This window comes from Oratosquilla oratoria, chromosome 6 (genome assembly GCF_046742065.1).
Source record: "Oratosquilla oratoria isolate Oo_2021 chromosome 6, ASM4674206v1, whole genome shotgun sequence".
NCBI classification, from domain to species: domain Eukaryota; kingdom Metazoa; phylum Arthropoda; class Malacostraca; order Stomatopoda; family Squillidae; genus Oratosquilla; species Oratosquilla oratoria.
Window position 1 is genome coordinate 51,301,252 of NC_134782.1, and position 10,000 is coordinate 51,311,251.

The 10,000-nt window shown below is 42.4% G+C and overlaps 1 protein-coding gene across 1 annotated transcript in view; it reads right to left on the reverse strand.

Annotated features, from left to right (window-relative positions):
• Positions 1 to 9,704, reverse strand: part of LOC143026011 (uncharacterized) — a 14,815-nt gene extending 5,111 nt beyond the window's left edge. Inside the window, exons 1-4 of the mRNA XM_076186000.1 lie at positions 9,524 to 9,704; positions 8,965 to 9,406; positions 8,259 to 8,769; positions 7,812 to 8,193 (exon numbers count right to left, since the gene is read on the reverse strand). Of these exons, the coding sequence (XP_076042115.1) occupies positions 7,812 to 8,193; positions 8,259 to 8,769; positions 8,965 to 9,406; positions 9,524 to 9,704 (1,516 nt within the window). The remainder of the gene's footprint in view (positions 1 to 7,811; positions 8,194 to 8,258; positions 8,770 to 8,964; positions 9,407 to 9,523) is intronic.
• Between the last annotated feature and the right edge of the window lie 296 nt (positions 9,705 to 10,000).

Below are 10,000 nucleotides of genomic sequence, written 5' to 3' on the forward strand. Positions count from 1 at the left end.
CAGAAAGGGTGACGATACGATTGAGTGCACATGGCGACCCCAGATGAACTTGTGTGACTGCAAAATATCCTAAATTCCAATGTTGTCGACCCTCTCAAGTGGGTGAAATCGTCTAAGAACAACGGGGATACGTCTAGTAGGTGCTAGGCCACGCGGTAACCCAGTAGTTACCGCGTCGAACTCATGAGGAGCTGGCCATGAGTTCGAGTCCCGAAACCCGCTGTGGGGTTCTTGTGTTGATTCCCGACAACCCTGGCCAGGTGGAGAGGTGACCTAAATATCGGCATTAAAAAAAAATAATAATAATAATGATAATAATAAAATAAGATAAAACACCGGCTTAGTTCAACTGACAGGTCTTGCCATTCCAGGGGTTTTCCACTTACCACTTCGTGGTCATGGGAGAGCCTCCTTCCATTGAATGAAATCGTCTGGCGTTTCCTTCGGCTGAACTAGATTCGTTTCACACGTATCGCCTTTTCGCCGTGCACATACCACGACACGACGTCGTGCTCTCAAATAACCACACGTTGTCGTGACCGTCACGTGTGGAAGTGTCCATAGACACACATGGTTATTTGAAGAAACGACGTCGTGTCGTGGACGGCGCATGGCGGAAAGTCGGTCCGTGCGAAATAAGCCTGACGCCATTTAGAATAGGTTACCAGGGTTCTAAAGCGCAGCAATAGTTTTGTTCCTTTGTAGAAGTATAGATCATCTAGCGCTGGCCAGAACAAAATCTCTAAAGAATATTACTCTATTGTAGAGGTTAACAAAGTCACGGCAAGGTCATCATATTAAGACCCCAGGGCATGTCTCGTGGTAATGTATCTAAATTAGACAAATCTAGGTTTACCAACAGAGTGGTTAACGAATGGAATAGACTTACTAACCATGTAGTTAGTGAGCGCTGAAGCAATTGGTTGCTTTACGAGAAGATAAGACTTTATGTATAGGGATATCAGGTGGTAAGGGACATGGCACTGCCTAGTGCAGGCCCTAGGGTCTCTTGCAGTCTCCTCCATTCACATGTTCTTATAAATCTTCGCTATGGTGACGTCTCCTCTCGGCTAAATAAATAAATAAAAAATCCAACTTTGGCCAGAATAAAGTGCTTCACGCGCATCACAGTGTCGACGAGGTGAAGGACGAAAAGCCTGTTTTCTCAAGCGCGTCACTGTATATTTTCGTCCTTCTTCCCTGTTCAACATGACTCAAGAAAAAAAAATCACCTGTTCAACTAGACTCAAGCAAGACAAGTATCACCTATTCAAGAAGACTTGAGGACAGAAATATTGCGCGATCTAAGGTCTACACGCGACCTTTGAGCTGTAAACAAATTTAGATTATATTCTAAAATATGGATAAGTCAACACCCATGTTTTGTCTGTGAGGTGAATTTCATGTTGATTCAGATAAGTAGGAATGTGATGGTAGATAATTATATACTGATGTTTCAATCCCAAAAATTTTGTAATGGTTCATATCTTCGAGAACTTGAGTTTCTTCAAGAAGACACCTTACAAGCGTCTCAGAAATGCCTAAGAGTCTAAATCGCTGAGTCACATAAACAGTATACATAAGACCTCAAAAAAAAAAAAATCTGCTAAATATTGAAAAATACATTTTAGGTAAGATTATTATAAATTTATCGGCGGATTTTCACAATGTGTTTTGCTATTTCATTTAGTTTTGTTAAGCTAAAAAAACAGCGGGAGTCCGTCTGTGTCTTCCACTAGTCGCTGTTAATCAGATGATGTGCGCAAAATCAGTCTTTACCTTGGGCTTAAATGAATCCACGTCATAAGATCGGATCCTGCCAAGACTACTCATTGTTTATTGATATTTCCCATTAATGAATTATATTTAATTCTTCGTATCCCCTGATAAAATCTAAGTGTACAAAGGCTGTCCATGCGCACTGGAAGGTGGAAATAATGAGTGAGGTCATGAAAATGTGCAGCCTGCTACTTTGAATTAATTCTTATCTTCAAACTAATATCTAAATACCGAACTGTTACGATGCCTAAGATGCAGCTGTGGAAGCAATGAGAGTTAATGAGTGATAGACGTGGAAAACTGAGTCAGAGGTAACTTATGGTTTGGAACCATAAGCTCACTATCCCACTCCTAAGCAGTGGGAAGTGAGAAATCCTTGGTGGAGCAAGGCTCTGTCATATGAGGTAAGCCGCTGAGTTTTTTAGATCAATGTTGGGTCGCCTCCCCGCCTGGCCAGGGCTGTCGGGAGCAAACGCGACATTGCCCGCCCGCAGCAGGTCCCGGGAATCGAACTCACGACCACCTTCTCATGAGTTCGACATGGTATCCACTGGAAACCCCTGCTTTAAATCAAAGTGAACAAGATTTATCTATTACGGTGTATTTTTTTCAATAGAATTACAGCACGATTAGAATGAGGGTTTCCACATATCTTCCCATTTCTAGATTAAAAGAAATGATATATAGTCGCATCGTTGGGTTTAGGAGCATAATATTTGATATATGGTTGTTATCTTAGAAAAATGTTAACAAATTCCAGACACCCTCACAAAAACCATGTTACAGGTTGAATGCATATATGATAATTTAGACAGGTTCCTATGTTACAACCCAGATCTTTTGTCTAGGCATCATCCTTGCATCCGAATAGAGCCCACAATACATTCTATCATTCATGAGCTGTTGTTCAGCAAACAGATGTCGGGAGACAACATTCTAGATCAAAATCTTATGCATACAGACGGAATTAAAATGTGAGGTCGTACAGCTTTGTGTCAAGACGACATGGGAGACGTTACATCGAATCTGAGGATATTTTCAGTACATGAAGATGTGAAGAGACTTTGCCTACATGAGAGACCTCTCGGGTGGCGCAAGGTCAGCGTTGATAAGTCAGGAAAATTGCGGATATATTCACATAGTCTGGGTTTCACTTTTCAATGACCTTCTCTCTACCGACACCTCCCTCCCTCCCTCCCTCTCTCTCTCTCTCTCTCTCTCTCTCTCTCTCTCTCTCTCTCTCTCTCTCTCTCTCTCTCTCTCTCTCTCTCTCTCTCTCTCTCTCTCTCTCTCTCTCTCTCTCTCTCTCTCTCTCTCTCTCTCTCTCTCTCTCTCTCTCTCTCTCTCTGTTTCTTCCTGCCTCGTTCTCTTCCCCCTCAGACTCACCTTCTCTTACTCTCTCACACTCACCTTCTCTCTCACACTAACTCCTCACTTTCTCTCTCTCTCTCTTTCTTTCTCTGTATGCATGTATGTATATATATATCCATCTCTCTCACACAGAAAGTGTCTATCTCTCTCTTTCTGTCCCGTTCTCCCTCTTCTCTCTCTCTAAATATATATATATATATGTATATATGTATATATATATATATATATATATATATATATATATGTATATATATATATGTATATATATATATATATATATATATCATATTATATATTACATATATTATATATATATATATATATATGTATATATATATATATGTATGTGTGTGTGTGTGTGTGTGTGTGTGTGTGTGTGTGTGTGTGTGTGTGTGTGTGTGTGTGTGTGTGTGTGTGTGTGTGTGTGTGTGTGTGTGTGTGTGTGTGTGTGTGTGTGTGTGTATGCATGTATGTATATTTGTATATATATACATATATATATATATATATGTATGTATGTATGTATGTAAGTATATGTAAATATTATAGAAACTGGCCTGTCCATTGCAGAAATTACATTGTTGTCAAAAGTAACTATACGGTGCTGAGGAGATATATCTATGGCATGAGTTGCCAAAGTATCAAAGCCTAAGAGACAATCACACATAAGTATGAAACCAGAAATGACAACAAAGTTAACATTAAAAACTTTAGGATGGGAAGAAGACCTTAAGGGAATACAAACAGATCCAAGAATAGACAAGGAAGAGCCTTGTACAGCTTGCAAAGCACTACAAGGAGACAACAATGGTACGTTGTACAAATCCTTGAGAACAGAATATCCTTTACTTACAATAGTACATTCTGTCCCAATGTCTTCCGCTACAGAAATAGGTAACTGGTCCATATAACACTGAAAGGTAAGGAATTGGGAAGAGACAGCAGCCACTAAAGGGAGAAGACCTTGAACTGATCATTGTTAGTCATTCTTTGGGATTCTGATACGAGCGCTTGTGAAAATGGGACTGAGTATGTTTGGGGATTGAACTATTTTCTGCTTTAAGCTTCAAAATCTTAGAACACTGATCAGAAGAATGGCTACACTGTCCATGGATAAGACAGGAGCTAGATTGGGGCTGAAATGACATTCTTGAAAAGTCATGTGTGATAATAGAAGAGGAATTAATGAAACATCTGCGTACAGGAATCTGCCTAGACTTTGGCTCATGATGCTTACAAAGGACACAGAAAACACTAGAATGACCTATTTTATTACAATACGTGCATGTCAGCACGGCAGATACAAATGAAGACGAAGGAGTGCTCCGCGTAGGTGTCGAAGAGAGAGGAGGTGGTGGAGGAGAAATAGGAACATCCGGAGTCTCCTGTGAATGATTAGGTAGTACAAGAGCTAGCAAGGCACAATGTGACAATTCTTTTCACTTTTTAGAAAGCTTTGTTGCAAATGTTAGCAAAGACTCATCTGTCTGATAACTAAGAGGAGAAGCAAAGAACAAAATGTAGAATAGGCACTCCAAAACAAGTCGGAGTCTATCTAATACAGTAGAATTTTCATCTACCAACTTTGAATGTATCAATGAATATTATGCTTTAGAGGCCACCGCACCAGTTCTAGCCTGAGCACACATAAAAAATTCAGTGCCTATAGAGAAAGAGAGCACGTCAGCCATGAATGTACGTATCCATATGCATGAATGTATATATATGTGTATGTATGTATGTATGTATGTATGTATGTATGTATGTATGTATGTATGTATGTATGTATGTATGTATGTATGTATGTATGTATGTATGTATGTATGTATGTATGTATGTATGTATGTATGTATGTATGTATGTATATATGTCTGTCTGTATGTATGTATGTATGTATGTATGTATGTATGTATGTATGTATGTATGTATGTATGTATGTATGTATGTATGTATGCATATATGTATTTGTGTATGTAGGTATACATGAATTGTATGTATGTATGCATGTATGTATGTATGTATGTAGGTATACATGAATGCATGTATGTATGTATGCATGTATGTATGTATGTATGTATGTATGTATGTATGTATGTATTTTATGTATGTATATATGTATATATGTATTTTATGTATGTATGTATGCATGTAAACATGAATGCGTGAATGTATACATGCGTGTATATATGTAAATATGTCTGTATGTATTTTATGTATGTATATATGTATATATGTATTTTATGTATGTATGTATGCATGTAAACATGAATGCGTGAATGTATACATGCGTGTATATATGTAAATATGTCTGTATGCATGCATGTATGTATGTATTTGTGTATGTAGGCATGCATGAATGTATGTGTGTATGTATGCATGTATGCATGAATGCGTGAATATATATGCGTGTATATATGTATGTATGCATGTATGTATACACCTATGTATATATAAAATACATACATACTGTGTGTGTATTTATGTAGTTTATATGTTTGCTTGCGTATTAGTTTACGGGTCTGATAAACACCCATGGAATTTCAAGGACTGGCATGCCTGCATGTAGTTAATCCGTATGCAAGCTACATAACTATCTTGTCCGTAGCCTTTCTCGAAATTTCAAGAGAATGTTAATTGCTTTTACTGGCGTCTGTACTCTAAGGTCACAAATTAACCCCCCTCCCCCACCCTCCGCCCTCTTCCGCTTCCTAACGTTACTCGCCTTCCCCACTCGTCCTCCTCCTCCTCCTGCTCTTCCTCCTTCTCCTCCTCTTCTTCCTCTTTCTCCTCCTTTTCCTCCTTCTCCCCCTCTTCTTCCTCTCTCCTCGTTTGTTTCTCCAGCTCCTTGTCTTCCTCCTTCCATTTCTTTTTCGCTTTCTTCTTCCTCTCCTTTTCTTTCTCTTTCTCTTTTTACCTTTACTTCTCTTCCCCTTCATCGTCGCCTCTTTCGTCTACCCCCCAGTTCTCCTCTCTCTCTCTCTCTCTCTCTCTCTCTCTCTCTCTCTCTCTCTCTCTCTCTCTCTCTCTCTCTCTCTCTCTCTCTCTCTCTCTGTCTGTCTCTCTCTCTCCTCTTTCTTTTCCTTTTCCTTCTCCTTTTCTCTCTCCTTCTCCTGATTTTTTTCTCCTCATATTTGCCCATCTATTCCCTTTCCTCTTATTCCTCTTCCTCTTTCTCCTCTTCCCTCTCCTTCTTCTGCTCTTAATCCTTCCTCCCTCCCATTCTCTTCTTCTCTTCCTCTTTTCCTCTTCCTACTCTTCGTCCTCCCTCTCCTCTTATTCCCCTCCCTATTCCTCTTTTTTTTTATTTACCTGATCTTACTTTACCTTATTCTCTCCTTCCTCGTCCTCATTTTTCCCATACCCTTTTTCTCCTTCTCCTTCTCCTACTACTGTCTGCCAATCTTCCTTCTCCTCCTCCCCTCCTCCTTCTTTTCCTTCCTTTCCTTTTCTCTTTTCTTCTTTCTTGTCCTTCTCCCCTTCTTCTTCTTCTTCTTCTTCTTCTTCTTCTTCTTCTTCTTCTTCTTCTTCTTCTTCTTCTTCTTCTTCTTCTTCTTCTTCTTCTTCTTCTTCTTCTTCTTCTTCTTCTTCTTCTTCTTCTTCTACTCCTCCTCCTCCTTGTCCTCCTTCTCCTTCTTTTCCTTCTCCTTCCCTGTTTTTTGCTCCTCGTTTTGCCCCTCTTCCTCTTTCCCCTCTTCCTCCCCACTTCTTTATCCTACTCTACCTTATTCTTCTTCCCTTTCTTCTTTTCCTCTTTCTTCTCCTTATCCACCTTCTCCATCTCCTTCTCTTCCCCTTTTTCCTTGTTCTTTTCCCTCTCCTTCTCTTTTTCTTTCTCCTTCTCCTTCTGCTTCTCTTTCTCCTCTTCTTTCTACTTCTCCTTCTCTGTATCCTCCTCCTCCTCTTCCTTTTCCTTCTCTGTATCCTCCTCCTCCTCCTCCTTCTCCTTCTCCTTTTCCTTCTCCTTCTCCTTCTCCTTCTCCTTCTCCTTCTCCTTCTTCTCCTCCTTCGCTTTCTACTTCTCCTTCTCCTTCTCTGGTATTATTCCCTTTGACTGGAAAAAAGACGGTTGTATTCTCCCAACCTGGAAGGGGAAAGGGGAGCGGCAGGACTGCAACAATTACCGCGGTATTACACTGCTCAGTATTCCAGGTAAGGTGCTTGCCCATCTGTTGCTGACACGGGGTCGTTCACATCTGCTAAAGTTTCAGAGGCCTCAGCACTCTGGGTTCACCTAAGGGAACTCAACAGCTGATGGTACCCAAACACTTTGTGTTCTTGGGGGGCGATGACGTGAGTTTCTACGCTTTCTTGCAGCCTATGTTGATCTCAAGAGTACGTTTATCTTAATGCATCGTGGGGTGTTCTGAGATCTTCGGAGGATCCGTGGGATTCTTGCAAGGAGAGAGAGTGTTGTAAGGTGTAAAGGATGTGTATTCAGATTCTTCCCTGTTAATTCAGGAGTAAGTTAAGGGTGCGTCCTCTCTCAACACTTTTCAACACCTGATGAACTGTATCAGACAGAATTGTCCATCCAGCTAAACATCTATGTAACACTAAGGTCACTGACCTTGTATTTGCTAACGATGATGTCCTTCTTGCACGGAGCCGCTGGAGGTCCTGCTTGCAACCCTCGAGTCACAGCATAGATAGGGAGGCGATACCGCTTGGACTCTTAGGTCTCCTGACCCAAGACCAAGGTCGAAGCGTTTGGAAGATTACTTCCCGTGCTTTTAGTATGAGGAAGTGAAGGCGCGTCTTCAGGATTAAACCTCCGTGGGTCAGAAGTTCAGTGGGAATGTTGTCCGGTCCCGCGGCCTTCCCTTGGCGCATGTGTTTCAACGCTGCATCGAATTCTTGAAATGTTGGTGGTAGAGCCATCCATAGTTGGGGTGGATGTTGTGGCATATTTCGGAGGAAGTCTTGTTGGGCTGATGAGTTTCTGTTCAGGAGGGTGTTGAAATGTTCTTCCCAACGGGTCTGGATCTCATTGTCTTCCGTAAGGATGTTGTTGTCAGCTGCCAAAAGTGTCCCTGCAGCAGTGTGCTTTGGTCAAAAAAAAATATTTGTGCCTACAAAGAAGCTTTTAAGGTCCCTGCTGTCGTCATAACCTTGTAGGTCTTGCGCCATTTGCTGCCACCACTCATTTTGCATTTCCCGAAGCCTGGCTTGACACTGTGACTTTGTGCATATTTAGCCTTGTTTGGTTGGGATTTAGTGTCTTGGTCGAGGGCTGGTCGGGCTTTCCGTTTGGCGTAAGTGAGGGGCTTGATATCTTCGTCGTTGTTGTCGAACCAGTCCTGGTGCTGTTTGCTCTGGTAACCAACTACGGTTCTTGCAGCTTCATTGATAGCACCTCGTATATTAGTCCATTCAGTGTCGATTGAAGGTTCTCTGGCTGGTAGGTTCTGCTGGATTGCTATTAGGAAAGCTCGAGATGTATCAGGATCTTTTAATTTACCATTGTCGTATCTTCTTCTGGCTTCGTTTCGTTGGATGTTACGTGGCTTCCTTTTGATGGTTAGTTTTAATTTTGTGATGAGCAGCCGGTGGTCTGTCCAGCAGTCATCGGCTCCAGGCATGCTTCTCGTGATCAAAACCTCATTTTTGTGTTGTTGTCGTCTGACAATGGCATAATCTAAGATATGCCAGTCTTTTGATCTAGGACATTTCCAGGTGGTCTTAAATCGGTTCGGAAGTCTGAACTGCGTGTTTGTGATGAACAGTTCCTGTTCAGCACAGAGGCCAAGGAGGAGGAGGAGGAGGAGGAGGAGTGGGAGGAGGAGGCCGTTATCATTGCAGTTTCCCACGCCTTGCCTGCCGATTATGTTGTGCCAGAGTTCATGTTCTCGCCCCACTCTGGCGTTAAAATCCCCTAAGAGAAGGAGACGGTCCCCAGCTGGAATTTGGGATATGACAGTGTCAAGCTGTTGGTAGAAGGCACCTTTGACATGGTCTTCCGCATCTAGTGTTGGGGCGTACACTGATACTAGCGTGATGAACTGGTTTTTCGGGAGTGGTAGTCTTAGTGAGGTGATTCTTTCATTAATCGCATGTGGTGTCAGGTTATGGGCTTTTACTAATTGGGTCTTAACTGCAAAGCCAACACCCTGGGAGTGGTGGTCTTCCGGGTTTTTCCCTTTCCAAAAGAAAGTATACCCTGACCCAACTTCTGTGATTTGCCCTTCGCCAGGTATTCTAGTCTCGCTGAGAGCAGCCACATCAACGTTGAATCTGGCGAGTTCTCTTGAGACTAAGGCTGTTTGCCCTCAAGGGCGGTCTGTGTCTCTGGTATCCATAAGGGTGCGCACATTCCATGCACCTACTTCCAGGTACGATTTACTACAATCATTCCTTCTTTCACGGCTGCATATACGGTGCGTCACTGGGTGCAGCTGCCCAATGACTGGGAGGGTGTGACCACCGATGTTTAGTCCACCTTTTATAGGGCTTTCCCCAGTTGGGGTGAGCAGCGGTACTCCTGAATAGGCCTGCTCAGTCACAGGTGCAGCGGGACCGAGTTCCTGTGTGGTCACGGTCACAGGAGAAGCGGCCATCACACGCCTGCCGCCAGTGTGCAGGTCCGGGCTAAGAGCTTCCAGCTACACCATGCCTACTCCCACCACCCTTGTCCCATCGCCACTGGTCTTTTTAGGTAGGGTTAGGAGGAAAGGAAGAGAAAGGAAATAAGGAGGGTGTTAGAGAGACAGTAGTTAGACTGAAAAGGCCGTTGGCGTGACTTTGTTTAGGGTGGACAACATTTTGCCAGAGTGATGCCCACACACTCTGGCTCCACACCTTCCTCCTGTGGAACACAGGTGTGACGTGCAAGACTGTGGTGTGGAGTTGCATC